At 47.6% G+C, this 21877-nt stretch overlaps 1 protein-coding gene across 2 annotated transcripts in view; it reads left to right on the top strand.

The window, feature by feature from the left end:
• The window catches only part of CSMD2 (CUB and Sushi multiple domains 2), a 647961-nt gene that overhangs the window by 541244 nt on the left and 84840 nt on the right, over nt 1-21877 (top strand). For both annotated transcript variants that reach the window (XM_055391224.2, XM_063700513.1), the window contains 7 exons: nt 3567-3685; nt 4209-4278; nt 6564-6680; nt 9942-10151; nt 15717-15905; nt 18641-18818; nt 20178-20323. In XM_055391224.2, the coding sequence (XP_055247199.1) occupies nt 3567-3685; nt 4209-4278; nt 6564-6680; nt 9942-10151; nt 15717-15905; nt 18641-18818; nt 20178-20323 (1029 nt within the window). The remainder of the gene's footprint in view (nt 1-3566; nt 3686-4208; nt 4279-6563; nt 6681-9941; nt 10152-15716; nt 15906-18640; nt 18819-20177; nt 20324-21877) is intronic.

The raw sequence follows: 21877 nt of genomic DNA on the forward strand, positions 1-21877 counted from the left end.
GAAAGGAGAGATGCTAAGAAAGTACAAAGGAAAGGAGCTAAAGCTAGCCATGTAAGGCCTTGCAGAAGGGGATGCCTGAGTTAAGTTTGCAATGAGAAGTGAAAAATGCAGGAAGGCATGGTTGGCTTGACCATCTGTGACAGCATGGGCCTGTGCAGAAAGAAGGCCCACTTGGTGCTAGATGTCTGATTGGGTCAGAACTGTGTTACGCACATGCCCATCTGAGTCTGTGAAACAAATGAACTTCATCCAGCTGCTTCAGAAAGAATTAAACAGATCCCAGGATGCTCATCACCTGAAAGAACTGAAGCATGCACCTGGAAAAAAAAAAAAAAAAAAAAAAAAAGATCCAGGACAGCTAGAAGCAGACCCTGCAGGGTAAAAGGTAGGACAGGGACCTCTGAGACTCCTTCCAGCAGATATGTAAGGCTCCACTCCCCTGGTGGAGTGAAATATCCTGGGTTTCTTGACTAAATCACATTTTTTCCTTTTATCCCTTCTTCTCTGTTCTCTCCAGTTTTGTTTCTCTATCCAATATTTTGAGCTCTTAAATGTTCCCTAGAATCTTCTCTGTTCTTTCTTCTTCCAAAGATACATTTTCTTTGTAAATCACTTTGCCATTCTACTGCCTCATTCCCAGGAAAAAAATCCACCTCTTCTCAATTTTCTTTGTCCAAGGGGACTGGCAGTTTTCCCAGTAGCTGACATTTCATGTGTTGTCCCCTCATGATGGGAAGAGCTATGGAGAAACAGAGCTTCCCACTGGTATTTGGAGACTGGAATTCCTAGGAGCCAGGGCCCTGTAGTTATATTTTATTTTGTAGGATAATCTACAAAGAGCTCACAGACAATAGAGAATTAACTGCTATTGTAGAGGCAAATGGTTTTGAAGGGTACTGATAAGTCACATCCACTGCTGTGATTCATAATTAATGTTTATTTAATTTAAATGGAAATGGAGCAATATGCTTTCAAAAGTAATAAATCACATATGATAAAAAATAATTTTTCCTTTGTTGTAAGCATGGCTTAAATAAAATCAATCTGTGTAGCATAAGATAAGTTAGAATGGACTTTTCTATATCCCCTCCATTTTTCTCTTCAGCCTCATCTTTCTCCCATTCCATTTTTCTTCCTACCACGCTTTTTTGTTCTCATTCTGCTCTTCTCTCCATCACTGGACAGTAAGTAGGTCTTTCCAATAAGTAGGTCTAGTTAGTTGCAACCACTGCACTAAATAGTGAGTTTTGTTCTACTTAGAGTGTGGAGAGGAATGGGGAGAAATAGACAAGATGACAAATGAAACACTTCAAACTCAGTTTGATGGGTTTTTTTTAATGCTTGTCCTTGGGGTCTTTTGTCTCAGCTGCTGAGAGTTTTGGACAAGGCTCAAAGAGTTTTCATTTCCAAATATCACACTCACATCTTAAAAGCACATGTGGGGCAGGAATTGCCTGGGAAAAGTATGAGGAATTTCCAGAGTGATAGCAACGTTCTGTGGTTTTGACAGGTGTTTGGGTTACAAAGGTACAGGCATTTGTCAAAACTCAGCACATGTACACTCAAGATTATGACGTTTACTTGATTATTACCATGTTCATGCACAGTTTTTGCATTTTGTTATATGTGAGTTTCCCTCAGAAGGAAAAAAAGCACATGTAGTTATCAGAGTCTCATCTCTGAATGTGGCATGAGGACTCATTAGCTGCTGCCTGGGAAGATGGGTTGGTGGCTGATGGTCTAGGCTGATTGGTCCTTCCCTGTTTCTTTTCCATGAGCTCCTAGCTGCCTGTGGGCACTGGATACACGTGGGCTCCTCAGGGAGCCTGTATCCCCCAAAGGAGCCTGTAATCCCCCAAGGGAGCCTCCAGAAGGGCCAAGGCTGCCATCTCCCACATTCTCTGGGCCATGCCACCCAGATACAGTCTGCCATCCTTCCATTTCTGCCGCCTTGGTTAGGAAGACCACTTTAGAGTTTACAGCTACCTCTCCGCCTCCTCATGAGTCTTCTGGCCCTTGCCCCTGGAGAAGTGCCCTCCAAGTCCAGTCCAGCAAGACACAGAAACTTTTTAGTGCATCTGAAGTGCCTGCACCTGTACATGGACTCCTGCAGAGCACACGAGAGGCAGGAAGCCCCCTGTCTGGAAATGCTACACTCCCATTTGCTGTGTGGGAGGCAGCCAGGGAGGGATTCAAAGCAGGATGAGGACCGTTTTAGGAGGGGAGGCAGGGAGAGCAGGGGACAGGGTCAGACATGGGCTCATGTGGCCTCAGGGCTTGGCTTCTGCTTGGCCGACCTGGGGTCAGACTGGGCTTGGTCTGAATCCTGGGTCTGTGGCTTACTAAGGAAATGTTTCAGTGCCTCCTATGGCCTGTGTCCTCATCTGTGAAATGGGATGTGAAGACCTGCTTGAAGGGTATGAGGGGATACCCTCACCAATGGGCCCCAGCCTTGCTCATGGAAGTGCTCAGTGAGCACTTCTCTTGGGATGATGGTATGGACAGGCAGAAAGGAGGAGGAGGAAGATTAAGCTGGGTGCTCTAGCAAAACATTGTGTGCAATGCCAGGCATGTAATGAGGAATAAATGAGTGCAGGTTGAATTTGAAAAGTCAAGAAAGGAGACTGAAGGAGGAGCATTTGAGATCCTGTGGAGGTGATCTTGAAAGAGGACTAGGCCAAGATCATGAAAGTCCTTAGAACATCAGGATGAGAAAGTTGGATTGCATATGATAGGCCATGAGGACCTGCTTCAAATCACTGAGCAAGGAGGTCCCACGATTCAAGGAGAGATTTTAAGCAATACGAGTTGCCTGTGAGTGCAGGGTGGACTGGACTAGCAGTGGCTTGGGGTAGGGGATGAAGGAGGGTTTTAGCGGGGCCAGTGCTCAGTGAGGCCAGAGCTGAACATGGGAGGTGAAGTGTGAGAGGCCACCAGTGCTGCTCCCAGAAAGGGGCTGGCCTGACCTTGAAAACACAACAGGAGAAATAAGGCAGTGGAGAGTCTTATCTGCTAGCACACTTTTCTCAGAGTCTTGGAAAGTCAGACTCTAACTGAGCCCCTGAGCATCGCTGATGTGTCCCTCCCTGCTCTCCTTCCTTCTTGACTTCCTTTTCCCTCTCTCTCTAACTCTCTCTCTCTCTGTCTCTCTGTCTCTGTCTCTCTGTCTTAGCCCACAGGATCTGTTTTCTTAGGATAAGGAAGACAGAGGGGAGTTAAGAGTAAGAAGCAGGAGGGATGTGGGAGGAGAGCATGCAGAGAAGTCTCCCTAGCTAAGCCCCCTAGCTAAGAGCTCAGTGAGTGGACAGGACAGCCAGCATCCCCTGGGATCACACCCACCTTCTCCAAGGAGCTTTGGTCTATTGAGCCTCCGTGCCATGTAAATATTCTCTTTTTCTCTGTGTGCTGCAAGGTGAAGAGAGTTGGGAAGAACTAGCCTACAGGATGAGAGAAAGCACAAATTAGAAGCACCCCTTCTCCCTGCCGCCAGCATCACCCCAGCCTACCGCCACATTGACCTGCTGGGCTAGTCCATTCTCCTTTCCTTCTGTCTCTGTCTTGTCTAGCGGTGGGCCTGAGCAGTTGTCCGGAACCTGCTGTGCCCAGTAACGGGGTGAAGACTGGCGAGCGCTACTTGGTGAATGATGTGGTGTCTTTCCAGTGTGAGCCGGGATATGCCCTCCAGGTACCTCCCCTGACACCCTAGAGCAGGAAACAGGTGTCCCCTGAGATGTGGTTGGCCAGCCTTACACCAGCAGAGCTACAGTCACCAAAGAACAGGGAGCAGCCCCCAGGTCCCCCGGGTACCATTATCCTCTCCTGGAGCTGTTCATGCAAAAGATAAACTCTGCTGACTTTAACAATTTGGCACAAGCCAACCTCCAATGTGTTCCTGCAAAGTTGGGTTTGATTCGGCTTTAGGGAAATCTAATTTCCCTTTGAAGGCCATCAGGGAATTTAGTAATTAAAGGAATCACACAAGGAAACCTCTAATAATGAGAATTCTTTAGTAATCGTTTTTAATAATTGTCCTTCCCCAAATTCTCTCTCCCTCTACCTCACTCCCATCCCACAGTGGATCTGTGTGTCTTTGTGTATCTTGTTCCTTAACATGAGGCCCCTGAACCAGACCCCTGTACAGCCCCTGGTTGTACATACAATTGTGCCCACGGGGACAGCTAGCCCATCCCTGTTCCTGATTCCTCCAGGGCCACGCCCACATCTCCTGCATGCCCGGAACCGTGCGGCGATGGAACTACCCTCCTCCACTCTGTATTGGTAAGACAGCCCAGACTTTACAATTCATTCCAACCCATTTTCTCTCAGGGATCTTAGCTCAGTAGTGTATCATTGAGTTCAAGTTCAAACCACAAGAAAGTTTGATATTCTGGATTTGTTCCAAGTCAGTCGTTTTAAACTGATGTTTTTATAATCTCTAACTCCCATTTAATGCAGTCATCACTTTTGGAAACTCTGCCCCACCAAATGAAAAGTTACAGGAGGTTTGCCCATTTGAAAACATGATGATGACCGTTCTGGCTCTAGTTAATCAACCAGATCCCAGATGGAATTTCTAGGCACTTTGGGCTTCCCCCATGACTTCTTGTGGGACAGACAGACAAATCTAATAAAGAAATGATGAGCGTGGCCGGGCGCAGTGGCTCATGCCTGTAATCCCAGCACTTTGGGAGGCCGAGTTGGGTGGATCACTTGAAGTCAGGAGTTCGAGACCAGCCTGGCCAACATGGTGAAACCCCATCTCTACTAAAAATACAAAAATTAGGCAGATGCGGTGGCACACACTTGTAATCTCAGCTACTCAGGAGGCTGAGGCAGGAGAATCACTTGAACCCAGGAGGCGGAGGTTGCAGTGAGCTGAGACTGCACCACTGTACTCCAGCCTGGGTGATAGAGCACAACTCCGTCTCAAAAAAAAAACAAAAGAAAAGAAAAAAGAAAAAGAAATGCTGAGGGCTACGTGCGAAACAAGGAGTTGGCTTCGTCCCTTACCCTGTGCTGCGGCAGTGATGAGCAGATCAGCAGACACAAGAAAAGACAGCGTCTCCCCTTCAGAAGCTTCTGGTCCAGTTAGGCAAAGAAGAAAGGCACATTTATTTAATACCTACTATATGCTAGGCATGCAGCTTCATATTTCCTCAGATCAGCCCTGCAGGGGAGGTACCATTACCCTCAATTTGCAAACAGGAAATCTCAGTCTTTTAGGATTAAAAAGGAAGTGGCAGAGTCAGGAACGGAAACCTAAGGTTCTCTGGTGCCCAGTCAATTGTGAGGTGCCCCTCAAGGCTGACCTTGAGGCAGGGAGGTAAGGGAGCGACACTCAAGCACGATGGCATTTCTCTTCTGTGGTTTCACCACGGTGTAGGGCATAGGCATCTGTGGAGCAGGTCAGAAATGTGAATGGTCAGCCCAAGGCACTTTCCCCCATTAGAGACTACAAAGACCTTGCTATGGAAACCATTCATTTAATGGCAGCTGCTGTTCATTAGGGGTTTACAACATGTGCCAGCCTTGTCCCAAGTAAATGCAGTCCTTTCTGATGTGACCTCATAACAACCCCGTTAGAAGGGTGCTGTCACTAGTTCCATTTTACTGTTGTGGGAAACCGAGTTCTGGAGGGTTTTGAACTTGCCCACGGTCCCATCAGAAGTGAAGGTGGGATTGTGACACAGGCAGTCGAGGCTGGAGCCTACTCTGCACTGTTCTCGGGCCTGTTTGCCAAGCTGCCCTCTCCCCAGAAAGCACTTGCCTGGACCTGCCAATCCCTGTTCTAAAATCCTTTCCCTGGGTCTCTAAGACTGGCTAGCCCCTTTCTGTTCACACAACCTTTTCCTAATAAGATGCAAAAGAAAAGAACTGATGTCAACTGACCAGACTGCAGGGGTGCCCCAGCCCTGCATCCTCAGATGACTCGGAATTCACCTTGATTGGCATATCAGATGTCCCTAAGCCCCTGGGTCACTCAGACAGCCTGGTGGTTGGCTCCTGTGGGATGCTGATCACAGTCACTTTTCTGAGGATGGGCTCATGGTGAGCCTCCCCTGCCTCCCACCCTGCCCCCTGAAATATATATTTGAGAAGAGCCTGGCATGGTGCCGGGCACAGAGTGGGGACTTGATGCATGCCAGTCCCCTTCCTTCATCCTTTTCCTGCAGTCTTGAAAGAGTAGATTGGGCAGTGAGGAGAGGGAGATTTGGGGGATACGGTAAGAAATGGTTGGACTTCTTTTGGCACAGAACTTCCTCACTTTTCCTGGACATCCTCACCAGGGAACTGACCTGTGAAGGGCATGTTCAAGGTCAAGAGTCCATAACTTGGGTTTGTGGACTTTTAGGCTGTCCTAGAATGCACCTCCCTTCCTGAATGTACATACTGAATGTTGCCCGTGGGCATAGTCTTTTAAGAAGATTCCTTTGGATTCTCAAGGGGCTATATGACTCATGAAAGCTTAAAAACTGCTGCTTGAAAGGAGCTTCCAAACATTGGCAGGGCCCTGTACACCACTTGATGTTGTCCTGACCCTCTGTCTCATCTCATTGTCACAGCACAGTGTGGGGGAACAGTGGAGGAGATGGAGGGGGTGATCCTGAGCCCCGGCTTCCCAGGCAACTACCCCAGTAACATGGACTGCTCCTGGAAAATAGCACTGCCTGTGGGCTTTGGTAAGTCTCTGCAGCCCCCAGAGGAGACAGACTCATGCCCAGACCCTTGAGCTTAAAACCACTGTCCGCCAAAATCTCTTAGCACAACCTTGGGCCAAGTCTGTTTAGTACTCTGCCTCTCTGTTTTCTCATCTGTTGACCTCTTGTACAGTTGTGAAGACCAGTTAAGAATGGCAGAGATTAACATATAGGGCGGAGAAAAATCTTAGGGGTTGCCATTATTATTATTTGAGCCATAAACTAAAATCCAGGAATGTGGAATGAGAAATTACTCGGATTATACCTAACTAACACTGTATCACTTGATATTAAAAATAAAAAATAAAAATAAATTACTCAGGGACTTAAAAAAAAAGGCGGGGTGGGGGGGGGGGGCGGAAATCTGTCATACAGAGACTGGACCTCAAGTTGTACTTTTAACCCCAGTGTCTGATTTATCATCCTAATTAAATTGAGCCAAATCAATGAGAAATCGAGTTTGCATTCTTCTTCGTATGCACATTCTAGCTGGCCTAGAGACTGGGAAGGTTGTTTTTTTGATTTTGGGGGGTTATTTTTGTTTTGTTTTTGGAGCTGGAGTATGCCAGGCATGGGAGGTTGTCAGGGTGTGGAGGACATCAGTGTGGGTACAAAATGTAATTGCTGGTGATCCACATATTATGCACTGGGAATATCATTTAACCCAAATGTCTCTGTTGAAGGGATGAGGGCTTTGTGCTGACATGGAACTGATGGGCCGTACGCACGGGTCATCTTGCCCAAGCCATTGCACTGCTTCTAGGAATGAAATGTCCCAAGGGGATTATGCCTGCACAGCCCTGAATGCCAGTCTGTGAGCCTCAGAAATGAAGATCTCCCATTTTATCCTTCATTATTCAGCCTGGAGTGTGATTAGAGATTAGGGAAGGGGCTTTTGGGAGAAAGCAGCCTAACTGGCCTTCTCTAAATCCGGTTGGAGGGGAGGAGAGAGCTTGGTGGCCCTCTGAAAGATGTTATTTTCTGTTCAATACCATCTTCTGAAGGAAACTGGGTGTTCAGTACCATCTTCTGAAGGAAACTGGGAGCAAAGCGATGACGCCCTCGGCAGTCTTAGGAGACTCCAGACTTTGAGACATTAAGAGGATCTGGGAGACCCTGTACCTCTGCGTCCAGTCTTGAGGCAGAACCAAGATGATAGAAGGTGGGGAGGGCAACATCCAAAGGCAAACAGAAGTTTGAATGAGGTGGCTTTCCCTGTAAGTCCTTATGTTCAGCCACCATTTTCATCTCTAAATTCTGGGTGCTAATTCAGGTTTCAGGGAAGAAGCTACTGCTGGGTCCAGTTGCAAAGGCCCGGGATCCCTTGCTTTCAAGTTAATGTTGGATTCTGCCGAGGTCCCTAACTTGGTACCTGGTCTCAGCGTGTAAAGAGCTGCGGCAGCTACATGCTGCTCCACTAGATGGCGGTCACAGTCCAGTTCTTTCCGTGGAGTTCAAGTCAGAAATTCCGCCATCCTTAAAGAGCCCGTTCTGTGGGCATGCAGCCCGCAGTGCTCGTATATGAGGGGACGATGCCTGGGCGGTGGAATGGAAAGCACAGGCTCCTCAGATAATGTATACAAAGATGTCATCACAGGCTAACACGGTGAAACCCCATCTCTACTAAAAATACAAAAAATTAGCTGGGCGTGGTGGCGGGTGCCTGTAGTCCCAGCTACTCGGGAGGCTGAGGCAGGAGAATGGTGTGAACCCGGGAGGCGGAGCTTGCAGTGAGCCAAGATCGTGCCACTGCACTCCAGCCCGGGCGACAGAACAAGACTCTGTCTCAAAAAAAAAAAAAAAAAAAAAACCCATCACAAAATTATCTGCAACTTGGAAACAATCTGCATGTTCATGAGTTGGGGAGTGAACTGTATGGTTGGATAATTCATAAAATGAAATTAACATGCAGTTAAAATGAATGAACTATATTTTTGTATATTAACATGGATAGACCTTGAAAAACACAATATTATGTAAAAAGCTGTATGTACAGTATAATATCATTTATGTAAATCTTGAAAACACATAAACCCAGATACATATTTAAGAATCCAAAACCATGAACTGGAAGGATAGCTTCCAAATTCATGTGATTGCTTCTGTGGAGGGCAGGAAGGGAATGGAACAGGGCAGGAGATGAAAGATCTTCAACATTAAGTGTCAAGTCTTTATTTTATTCTTTAAATGATCAGATGCAAAAAGAATTATACTCGTGCTTATTCTGAGCTTATTTGATAGCACAGATAAGCCAATTTTAAAAATGAAAATCCATCTATAATCTCATCGTGCAGCGATAATCACTAATGGCTTAGTCTCCCACCGTTACCATGTAAGTCTCATGAAGACAAGGACCTTCTTGATCTTGCTCATCCTGTACAATGCCTAGCACAGCCCTGATGTACAGCAAATGCCCAGCAAATATTCCTAGCAGGCGAATTAATATTCTTCCATGTTTTATAATGCAAAAATTAGAATTGTATACAGCATACTATTTGTCATCTGATTTTTACAATTATCAATGCAATATGGGCTTTTTCCTATGCTCAGTAAATATATTTCTTCAATAACATTTTCCATAATGATCTAATTTTGAAAAATCTTATCGGTAAACAAACATAAATGTTCCCACCTTCATTCTTGAAAGAGTATATTACTATGTACATTAAGAACTTAATTAGATTTATTTAACCTGTCAGGTTGCTAGAATGTCTTGATTAACTCACTAAGATCCCAAAGTATAAACTTTATTTGGATTCTTTATGGAACAGAGGGGACAATGTATACTTCTAAGCCCTACATTTCTGAATTATCATAAGGGTTCTAGAAAACAGCAGTATTGAAGGTCTTGTCTTTTGATTAAGTATTGGGGGTGTTATTTTTAAATGAAAAGTTTATTCTAGCAAAACTATCTTTATGCTGATATTGGACATACGAATCATAAATTTAAACAAGTGTTGACCCTGAACTTTGTTTTCAACAAAATAAAATGAGCTCCAGTGGAGCTCTGAAATGACTGATGCCTTTATTTTTGAATGAATAATACACTTTTAAGTTCAGCCCTGTCAAAGACAAGAGACTTGGCTGGATGGGCAATTCCCAAAGCCTGTTCTAGGAGCCTTGGCTGGGTGGGAAATCAGTAGCAGGGACTCATGGCTCTGGCAGGAGCTGCTTTCATGAGGCAGCACACTTGAGGCAGGACTGTGTTGCTTTGGGCACTGTCTGCCTCTGTCTTGCTCCCAGGAGCTCACATCCAGTTCTTGAACTTCTCCACCGAGCCCAACCACGACTACATAGAAATCCGGAATGGCCCCTATGAGACCAGCCGCATGATGGGAAGATTCAGTGGAAGCGAGCTTCCAAGCTCCCTCCTCTCCACGTCCCACGAGACCACCGTGTATTTCCACAGCGACCACTCCCAGAATCGGCCAGGATTCAAGCTGGAATATCAGGGTAAGGACAAGGAGCACCGCCTTTGCTTCTATGTCTGTCTCCATCTCTTGCCCCAGCCACCCACCTTCCCAGCCTTCCATGTGGGGGAAAACAGAACACCATAAGGGGTGGGTTGCGGTGGCAGGCCCAGTCAGGGAAGCTTCCTTTTGGTGGCAGATCTCTCCGGACCCCATTTGTCAGCTTAAGTTCTCCCACAGCCTTTTCAAGAGTGGCAGGCCCAACAGCACCCTCTGAGGCTCCCACTCTGTACAGCTGTCCCTGGGCAAGTGGCCCATCTGTGCCTTCTCAGGTGTCCCAAACTGTCCAGCCAGTCACTTCCCCTCGGGCTTGATAAACTGAATTACTTCCCCAGGGTCCTTCCCTGCACATCAAGCCCAATTACTCTCAGCAAAGCTCTTCCTATGACAGGATGGAGGATTCTAGTAACAGTCTCAAGGGCACCTCTAAGCCTTGCACAGGGAGCAGGTTTTCCTGTGAGGCCCAACCACACTCACCACTGCTCTACCTCTCTGAGGTGGGATCCCGTGACAGGCCCCACTCCTTCTGGGACATTCCCTGGAAAGAGCCCCATCTACACTCAGGTTCCCCTGTGTTGTAGACCATCCATCACCTGTGGATGTGGAGATTGTGCCCAACCTGTGCAGCTGTACATGGTCCTGAGTAAGCCCAACCTCTCCCTTGGATGCTTCCCTTATTGTGACTGACTGAAGCATTTGTTCTAATCCCTTTCCCAGATTCTTCCACTGAATTTTTAAAAATATTTTTAGATTTTTTTCCAATACTAATTCATGTTTGTAAAAAAAAAAAAATCTAAACACTGTAGATAATTTTGTGAGCACATTGTGTTAGCTCAGGCTGCTGTAACAAAATACCATAAGCCAAGTGCCTTATAAACAGCAGAAATTTATTTCTCACAGTTCTGAGGGCTGGGAAGTCCAAGATCACAGTGCCAGCAGATTCCGTGTCTGGTGAAGACCCACTTTCTAGTTCATAGACAGTATCTTCTCACTGCGTCCTCACATGGTGGAAGGGGCAAAAGAGCTCTCTCAGGCCTCTTTTATAAGGGAACTAATCCCATTTAGGAGGGTGGGCCACCAAATGCCCTGCCTCCAAATACCCTCACATGAGGGATTAGGTTTCAACATAGGGATTTGATGGGACAGAAATATTCAGGCCCTAACACCCATCACAGGAAGTCAAAATCCTCCCATAATCCCACCCTGTCACTACCCTATGCAGAGATACACACTTTCAACAATTCAATATGTATTCCCCGCTTTTCTCCGTATATATATTGCTGTAGCTATATTTTTAGCCAAAATTGGATCGTACTATAGTTTTCCAATTTTGTTTTTTAAAGTTAATTTTTAATTACACAAACAATTTACAAACATATTTATCTTTTAAAAAAAGAAAAATACAAGAAAGAAATTAAAACCTTACAAGTAAGGCCAAAGCTCTCTTTGTCTATAGCCTCCAAACCCAGGATTATTCTCCAGAAATGGCTACTATTGTTTAGTTGTGACCTTTCCAGGCCTGGATATATGTATGCTACATGTACCTGTGAAAAATATGTAACATTTTATAAAATTTTTTGACCATGTTTTCTATATAAATAGTACCATCCTATATGCAGCTTTCTGAGAGTTGACTTCTTTATTCTGGAAATAATATGGTGGGGATGGAGCTCCTCCCTTGCCAGAGAAGAATACTGAGGGGGTACTGGGCTTCTCATTTAGGGAAAGCCTTAAAGGGCATCCCACGAGGTGGGTGCAACTGAATCAGTTCTGCAGGAGACTTCAGGGTTCCGGGGTCCATCTCAGGGAAAGCTTTGGTAAGTGCGGCTGGGCTTGTCATCTAGAGGGAGCCTCAGGAGAAGCTGGGCCTTGCACCCAGACAGGGCCACTTCACTGGTGTTAGCACAGCTGCCACACCCAGGGAAGGTGTGTGCAGGCTCATCACAGAGGCCAGCCTTGCCCAAGGATGTCTGTGCCTATTATCTGGGAGGTATATACCTGTCAAACAGGTCATGACGCGTCGGATGGCCGTGATGTCACAGGAGGGACTTGGTCCCAAATATGTCCTCTCAGAGACAGATGCAATGCCTTCCCCCAAGGCTTTCCCTGTGTCTTAGTTTGTTAGGGCTGCCATAAGAAAGTGCCACAAACTGGGTGGCTTAAACAACGGAAACTTACTGTCCAATGGCTCTGGGGCTGGATGTTCAAGATCAAGGTGTCAGTAGAGTTGGTTCCTTCTGAGGCCCATGAGGGAGACTCTGTCCAGGCCCCTCCCCTGGCTTCTGGTAGTTCATGACAATCTTGGCATTCTCAGCTCTTAGAAGTATCACCCCGACCTCTGGCTTCATCTTCACATGGTGCTCTTCATGTGCCTCTGTCTCCAAATTCCCACCTTCTATAAAGACACCAGTCATATTGGATCAGAGCTCACCCTAGTGACCTCATTTTAATTTCCATAAGTTTGGTAAAGATCCTGTCTATTTCCCATAAGGTCATATTCACAAGGAGTGAAGTCTTCAGCATATGAATTTTGGGAGACATATTTCAGCCCCTTGCACCCCTCCCAGGCCCAAGTGCTCTCTCCCTGAGACCTTCCCTCTCGGATAAATATAAGGAATGGCAGTGCCACCATTGTGCCAGGGACAGCTGCCCTGGGCCCACCCCGTGCACTGTGCCTTCACCCTAGACAATAGGCATGGTCCTGCCACCGAATCCCTGTGATGGGACCAGCCACTCGCTGTGCTCCCCGTGGGATGAGCCCACTTGTCCTTGTAACGGTTATGCCTGTGTGACCACCTCAGATTCTCCATTGACTCCCCCGACAGAAGAAGTCTAACTACCCCCACAGAGCCCTGGCCTTGGGCTCACTCGCCCCTGATTCCCCAGCCCCCATCTTTGGAAATGCTCCCACTATGGCCACCCTGCACAAGGGGCCCCGCTGTCCCCCTGAGGTTTCCTGGACGACAAGCCAACATTCGGGGCTAGTGTCCCTCCCTGGGATGGGCCTGTCTCTCCCACTGAGGTTTGCAGCCTCCACAGGCCCAGTCCTCCTCTGATGACTTTCCCTGTGTAGGGAGGCCAGGGGGCAGCGAGTTGCCTTCAGACACCCAGCTCCTCCGCCAGGAGTTGGCCTAACATGTGTGAGGCACAGCGACGTCCAATGGGGCTTCCACCCTATAATGGACCCCTCCCACAAGCATGTGGCCTTCAGGACTTGCCTGGATGTTCCCCTTCAGTCCCAGGCACAGCCACTCCCTCAGCGTTCACCTGTCTGCCACAGTCCCAAGGACTCCTGTGGAGCCACACATGGTGCCGGGGGACCTGCTCCCCTCAGACTTGGGCTCCACCCCTATTAAGGCTTCTCGTTTGAGGCGATCCCAACCTCTTGGGCTAGGTTGCCTCTAGGGCCAGAGGCCTAAGTATTCCCACAGAGGCCTCATCATTTGTGATAGGCCCAATAATTCTCCCTGACCATAAGCCCACACTCTCTGTTTACACCTTCCTCCGCCATATGGAGCTGCACCTCGTAAGCAAGCTCTGACCACTCTCCCCAGGTTTTTCCTCTGGGGAAAGACCCAGCTTCAATGAACGAGCCATTTGTCCCCACTGAGGCTGTTTCTGTCAGACAGACCCAGCTCTCTATGGCCGCTCGACTTTCCTTAGAAGTCCAACTCTTTACTCTTTCTCAAAATTCCTCCAACTGATACTCTGCACTTCCCATGCTAGGGTCTTCTTTTCTCTTCTTTGAGTAAAGACTCTCATCAAGTTCTTAGTAGCAGCATAAGGAACTCCTAGCCAGGCCTCCCGGTCCGACATGCTTAATGTGTTCTATGACAATTTCTCAGGAGGGCTCTGTTTTTAAAGAACTTAGCAAAATGGCTAAGATGTACAATTGTCCCCAAATGCTAGGCATCATCATTATTAATGTTTTAAAATAATGGCATTTTGGTTGAAATTGTGTCTACCTGATTATGGCACTTTGTTTGGAAGTGTGTTCCCACTGTCACCAGGTGTGTCCCTTTAGAACAAACCCACCTGCTCCCCTGAGGAGTCCTTCTTTGGGGAAGTTCATGCTTCCTCCTCTTAGGGTTTATTTCTGCCTTACATGGCCAACCTCTCCCTCTGAAGCTTCTTGCAGGGGAACAGGCTCTGAGGTTTCTCTCAGTGTCGAGGTACTCTCACTGAAGTTTCTGTCTTTTTGAAGAGCCTAGATCCTTCCACTGGAGATGATTCCTGTAGGAGAGGCCCAGCTGCTCTCATCAAGGCTGCTCCTGGCTTCTCACACACAGCCACTCCCTTCCTTCTCTCCCCATCTCTGAGTCCACGTGGCTACCCTGAGCCTTTCTGTAAAGACCCAACCCATCCCATTGGGTTGCCTCCCTGGGCAAAAGGCCTCCCGCTTCCGCTAAGACTTTCATTGCCAAATGGCCCAAACCCCCGTGCTGCAGGGCCAGGCCTGTCCTGGGGCTGAGCAGCCGCCCCACCCATGTGGTTGCTTAGTTTTTGCCACACCCAATTACCTCGATGATTTCCCAGGGAAACCTGCGCAGTTCCTCCCCCTGAGACTTCCCTGTGAGGTACTGAATGGAAACATAACACAGCCATGTGAGTGCTCAGGAAACGTTATCTTCAAGATCCGCGTTATTGATGTTGTTATTACGTATGAGAAACACATGTACTTCCAAGAAGCATCTATCCAGTCCCAACTACTTCCACTGAGGATTCCCACTGTAGGAACGTTCTGTCTCCTCCCACTGCCAATTTCCTGAGTGGAGTGGGCCCAATTACTGCCACGAAGGCTGTTCTGTGTCCTGTGGACCCAATTCATCAAAGGCCTTGCTCAGGAATCCCTCAGCGGCCTCTCCCCAATGGACTGGCCTCAGCTGCTTCCATGGAGGCATCTCCTGTAGAGTCAGGCCACCCACTCTCGTGGAAACAGCTTCCCTGCCCTTTGGAGGGACTTGCTTTATGACAGCCACATGTCCCTTAGCCCAGCTACTCCCTCTGAAAAGCTTCTCTCCTTGCCACAGATTTGACTTACTCCCACCAGATTCCTTCCTTCCTGAGAGGTTTTGATCTCTCAGAGTTGGAAAGAACCAACTGAACTCCTCCCGTCGCCGCTTCCTATGTCTGGGATCTTGATCGTGGTTGTGAAGGTTCAATGAGATAAGCAATATGAAAGGAGTTAGGCTGGTGCCTGGCCCCCAGTGGCACTCAGTGAATAGAGGTTCAATTGAGCAATGTCTTCCTTGAGCCTCCTTTTCCTACGGAATTAGTAATAATAGATACTATTTACTGAGCTTTTACCATGTGCCAGTACCGTGGAAAGAGCTATGTATGTGTTATCCTACTTAGTCCTCAAAATAATCATTCTATACACAGGAAAACTGAGGCGTACACAAGTTGAATTACTTACCCAAAGCCAACGACTTGTACATGACAAAGGTCCATCTGAGTCCAAATCTTGAGGCTTCACCACTATGCTTTCTGCCGCTCCTATTTTCTGGTCAGAGAGAATAAAGTGACCTTTTCTCCGGATCTTTTCCAGCCTATGAACTTCAAGAGTGCCCAGACCCAGAGCCCTTTGCCAATGGCATTGTGAGGGGAGCTGGCTACAACGTGGGACAATCAGTGACCTTCGAGTGCTTCCCGGGGTATCAATTGACTGGCCACCCTGTCCTCACGTGTCAACATGGCACCAACCGGAACTGGGACCACCCCCTGCCCAAGTGTGAAGGTATATCACTCCCTTATCCCCAGCAGTTCTTCCTGGGGTGCTCGTGGAGACTGGTCCAGAGCAATCCCATGTTCCACCTACCTGCTCCATGGGATCTCCAGGGCTGGAGGTCCAGGCAAACTGTGGTCCATCCTGTTTTCACATGGTGTGGCCCAGCCTCTCCAGGGAGAGGGTCCTGGTGACAGGGCTCCGGGCCAGCACTAGGGAGGACCTGGAAGAGATGTGGGCCACAGCCAAGAGGAAGACACACCCAGCCCTTGGGAAGATCCACCCTGACAGGCTGGAGGACTCCCATTGGAAGGGAAGGCTCCATGTGAGGGAGTGGGAGCCCAGTGGTATGCTGAGAGCTAGAGAGGTAGAGTTAATCCAGGCACCTGCCCAAAGGGAGAAGAGAATGAAGCCTCTTTATAAGAACTCTCTTGCTCCCCTCTTCATCTTCCCCCTCCCTGCTCCATTATACTCTCCTTCTACACAGGGCTGGAGAGACCTGAGTTGATCTATCAGGGAGCTGGAGGTGGCACTTTCTTGGGTCTTCTTCCTTACCTAGAACCGGGATGGAAGGTGACCAAGAGCTTGTGCTGCCTCTACCCTCATCTGCACACTTCAGTTCCATTTGCCTTCCCTCTTCATTCTGGCATCCCATCATTTTCCTGGAGGAGTGGCAGGAATTTGTCTTGAAAAAGGAAGCCTTAGCAAGGGCAATAGTCCAGGAAAGAGTGCCCCAGCTCTAGGATCAGATCACCCCAGGCTCCAACTCAAACCCCTTTGCCTCTCTAAGCTTCAGGTTCTTCCTCAGTAAAATGTGACTTCTCATCTTTATTTCACAAGAGCTGGAGGACTTCACAGATGGCTCACTCTCAGACTCAAACTCTCAGTTTAACTCTCGATGGAAAGAGGGACCTTGTTTGCGAAACTGAACCGTTCTAGTGTTGGAATGTAAAACTGTGATTTCTAAAACTATTATGGCCTCAGTTCATTTTTCAGATTTTCAGAGCTTTGCTCTGCGTAACCAGTTGGTCATTCCGCAATTGTTGGCCCATCACGTGCTGTGCAACAAGCCTCATCGTGGGCTTTCTTCCCTTCTCACACCTTGTTTGTCTTTCTATGGCATCATGGGAGAGAGAAAAGAGCAGTGCTTTCTCAGTCTGCTAGCTTGAGCCAGAAGCTCTTCTTCCTCCTCAGAAGCCTTCTTCCCTTGGCTTCTCTGACACTATACTCTCTTGCTTTCTCCCATGTCCCTAATGGCAAATTTTAAGCCCCTTAATATAGCACACATGACCCTTAGGTTAGGGCCTAGTCCCTGCTGACCTCCCATATTCTCCACTCTTGCAGATTTTATGTTCCAGCTAAGCTGAAATACTTTGTTTTCCAATGTGCCATGTTTTCTTGACTCTGGGTCTTAGCATATGTTGTTCCTTTCCCATACAGCATTCCTCTCTCTTACCTTGCCTGCTTAGCCCTAGTCATCCCTTAGGTCTGAGTATAAATATGAATTCTAGAAGGAATCCTTTCTTACTCTCACAAAACCAGACGCAGGGCTCCCCCAAACACCCCTGTGGCATTCACGATGATGACATGGTCCAGCCTGTGCTACAGATGCTGGTGTATTTGGCTGTGTCCCAGTGGTGTGCGTGCCTGGGACAGAACTAGAGTACCTTGCTCCCCACTGTCTCCCAGGCCATGCCTGGCACCCAGGAGATATTCAGCTTATGTAGCAGGGATGGCGTGTACCTGTGCACCACTTTCAGGATGTACGTGCATTCACAGGACCCCTGGCCTCTGCTTGGAATCTGTTGGGATTCTCTCTCCTCAGTCTGGTCTGCCCCAACCACATGTCTGCTTGATGCCCCATGTCAGCTACAACACTCATTATTCTGGACCATGGTGTTTGGGGATTTTTGTCCACCATCCCCATCTATTTTCCTCCGTGGTGACTGATTCTGAATACCATGAAGATGTCAAAGTCTTTTCATCCTCCTGCCTGAGGCCTAAATCAGTGAGACTAAAATTGAGTATTGCTTTTGGGGAACAGGAAGATAAGGAGAGAGGATCTTATCTACATAGCAAATGCGTCCTCTTCCAGGGCCTGGGCTGAACATTTTGCCTGCATCGTTTCACCTCATCACCACCACAATCCTATGGGGGAGGTATTCTTAGTCCCATTTTACAGGTGAGGAAATGGAGACTCAGGGAGGCTAAACTACTTATCTAAGAGTATCTGCTCAATAAATGGTTCAGCTATGGTTTGAACCCAACCTTAGCCTCACCCCAGGAACCCTCAACTCGAAGTCTAGACCACAAGTACCACTCTAGAAAGAGCAGATCAAAGAGGAAGAAAGAAAGATTTTCCTAATTTCTTAGCTCTTCCCAGCAAAAGCACTGCAGCTCTGACCCTAACATCTGCTCCCTCCCATTCCTGGGAAGGGAGAGGGGACAGCTTCAGGGCATCCTTTCTTCTTGGCAGTTCTCTTCATAAGAAAGACAAAGAGGGAGGCTGAGGCAGACCCACAGAGGGGCCTGCAGTGATGATTGAGAGCCAGCCAGGGTGTTCTGTGTGGGAACTGGTGGGTAGAACCAGGTGCAGCCATCCTCAGCTTGGCCTCCCCTTCCGCATCCCACCCAACCTCCCTGACAGGATGATTAGTTCTGGGAGCTGGGATTTCCTCAGGAAGGCATCTGAATTCTCAGGTGGGTACCGAGGCCCTGCACTTACGTTTGTGTTCCCTCCCTGGCAGTCCCTTGTGGCGGGAACATCACTTCTTCCAACGGCACTGTGTACTCCCCGGGGTTCCCTAGCCCGTACTCCAGCTCCCAGGACTGTGTCTGGCTGATCACCGTGCCCATTGGCCATGGCGTCCACCTCAACCTCAGCCTGCTGCAGACAGAGCCCTCCGGAGATTTCATCACCATCTGGTAGGCCAGGTGCCATGTCAACAGCCAATTAGAAAGGAGCATTAGTGGGGTTCTACACTGGGTTACCAGTCAGTTACCTATTGGTTTAGAAAAACCAAGAGGTGAATGGTTTTTAAAGGCTGTCAGCCTCCTGGGTTTCAAATAAACATAGTGAAATGGGGCTCAGCTCCAACTGGCCATTATGGCTCCTTAAAGGGAGAGGAATGGGGAGAGCAGTGGCTCCCAGCCTGCAGCCCTGCCAGGGCCAGGGAAAGTACCAGTGGGTGTGTTAATGGGAGTAGGTGTGGGTACACAGACTTTCCTCGGTATTTCCAGAGTTCAAACCAACATTCTACATGTACCTGGGCTAAGCCACCCAGACTAATGGAAGAGATTTGAGGTGGAATTTTGTGATGTCCCGTTGGTCATCTGGTGCTGAGCCAGCACTTTCCAGCAGAACTTTCTGCAGTGATGGAACTGTTCTATGTCTATGCTGCCCAATATGGTAGCCACTGGCTACAGAGTACTTGGATATGACTGAGGATCTGATTTTTAAATGTTATTTAATCTTGATAATTTAAATGTAAATAGCCATGTGTGGCTGGCAGTGGCTGAATTGGACAGCTCAGCTCTGAGTTATGTAGTTATATACAAAAAGAGTTAATTTTACATTGGGAATACAAATTAGCATTTGATATGTGCAGTTTCCTGGACAGTTTCTTCCCAAACCACTGGATCTTTGGAAGAGCACATAATTTTAAGATTCCTTTGTTTGGTGGTTACTGCCATTCTGGGAATCATCGGGGTTAGGGGAATTCTCTTCCAAAATTCCCAGGGCTTGGATAACTGTAACCAGACTGCCCTGGGTTAATTTCCAGCATGATTTCTAAGCAATGGCTAGGAACAGACAGGAGGGGTTAGATAAGGTTTCAGGGAAGAAATCTTTTGCCCCAAAAGGCATTGTGGGTATACTCTTTGCTTGGAAGACAAGGCAATGGAGCATGGAGCCGATATGCATAGCAGCAGGTTTTCACACCAGCTCCTCAGCCCTGTCCTAGTGCTGCCCCAGACTGAGAGGACCTGTGGTAAGACCCACACCCCTGCTCCATGGAGCCTGAATTTTCCCAGGAGCCCATTGGGCTGGTGAAGAATCAGGTGAATGAGGAATCAGTGTGAGCTTCACCGATTCTATCAACTATGTTGGGAGACCAAGTTGGGAATGGTTGGGAGAGGTATTTAGGGCATGGTGTGGGGAAGTGTTGGTACAAAAAGAATCATAGCCTCCCACTCCAGGTCTGTCTTAAGGCCACTGATGGCACCAAGTGGAGCAGGCAGCCATGGTGACTAGTGACATGCCAGGACCTTGTTTCCTGTGTACAGGGATGGACCACAGCAAACAGCACCACGGCTTGGCGTCTTCACCCGGAGCATGGCCAAGAAAACAGTGCAGAGTTCATCCAACCAGGTCCTGCTCAAGTTCCACCACGATGCAGCCACAGGGGGGATCTTCGCCATAGCTTTCTCTGGTCAGTATGGAAGCCTGGCCTGGTGGGAAGGGCCAGGCTTTCAAGTCAAGGCTGAGCTTGACTCCCGGTTCCACCATTTGCAGATCATGTGACCTTGAGTGAGTTGTATAACCTCTTGGAGCCTCAGTGTCTTCAGAGTTATGAGAATTAAATGTATTAGCCTATGTGAGAGCTCTCAGTGCAGGGTTCTGTAAATGCAAGTTTTCCTCCTATTCCACACTGCCAGGGCAGAGAGGCACAGAAGCCCAATCCTTGGTGCCAAGTCCACTCATTCACATCAACTCACTGGCTGGATCATCCCTATACCTGTGCCCCAGCTTATCCCTTAGCACTTTCTAGCGGGTTCTCCTTCTCCAAAGGGATCTAGGGCTTCTGCTGACCTCTCAAGGAGCACTGTGTTTTTGTGCACAAATGAAGGCATTGTGATTTTGAGTAGGAAGAGTATGAACAATTCAGAGTAGGTATGTCTTTATTCGCAGCTTGTTTTCTTCTACGAGTCCCAAGTTAGGGATCTGGATATTTCCTCATTTTTATTATAGTGGAATTGCCTAGAGAAACTTATAGAATGTTCTCTGTGGACTTGTGCCTATCTATGGAATGATGCACATATTTGCAATTTACAGATCACTGCAGATATTTTAACCAGAAATCAGGAAAGCTGGATTTTACTCCCAGCTCCACCTTGGGCCAGCTGTGTAAAACCTTGCACAGGTCCCTTCCCCACTTGAGACTTCAGTTTCTTCACCTGTAGAATTACCGGCTTGGAGTTTGTGACCTGTAAGAATTCTGTGAGGTAGTAAGGCAAATATTCTAACCCCCACTTTACAAATGAAGAAATAGGGCAAAGGAAGGCTCAAGTACTTGCCCAAAACCATGTGGATAGAACTGGAAACAGAACCCAGCCTCCGCAGTATCTGCTGCAGTATCTGCTACAGTATCTGCTCTGGTGTGACTATACAGTGTTATTACATCATGCGTGCACTTGCAGAAACACACTAAGACTGTGAAAGAGGTAGCGAAAGAAACAGAAAGCAACAGAGAGAATCAAGGATGTAAAGAACCTAAGCAGCTGTGACTGCCATTCCCAGGAGCTATCGTCCAGGGTGAGTGCAATGTGGGAATGAGACTCCGCCCTCTCCATCTGCTCAGTTCCCATGCCCCTCTCATTGGGCACACCTGTCGCTCCACTAATGAAATCCAGGCTTTAAGGCTCTGTCATTTTGACTTGTGACTTTCCCATAGAGTGATAAGAGTATGGACTTCAGAGTCACAGACGGGTTCAAACCTTGGCTCTGACACGTGCAAGCTATGTAACCTTGTCAGTCATTTCACCTTTCTGAGCCTCAATGTTATTATGCACAAAATAGGAATAATATAAGTACCTAACCTCCTAAAGTTAAATGAAACAATGCTTGGAAATCCTTAGCTCCAGGCACAGAGGTATAAAAGGTGATCAATAAATTATAGTTCTAATAGTCATCATTGTCATGATTATTTTTATTATATCTAGATATTGACAGGCTTGGTGTAAAGTTACCTTGGTGGTAGGCCAGG

This window comes from Gorilla gorilla, chromosome 1, assembly GCF_029281585.2.
Source record: "Gorilla gorilla gorilla isolate KB3781 chromosome 1, NHGRI_mGorGor1-v2.1_pri, whole genome shotgun sequence".
Classification (NCBI taxonomy): Eukaryota; Metazoa; Chordata; class Mammalia; order Primates; family Hominidae; genus Gorilla; species Gorilla gorilla.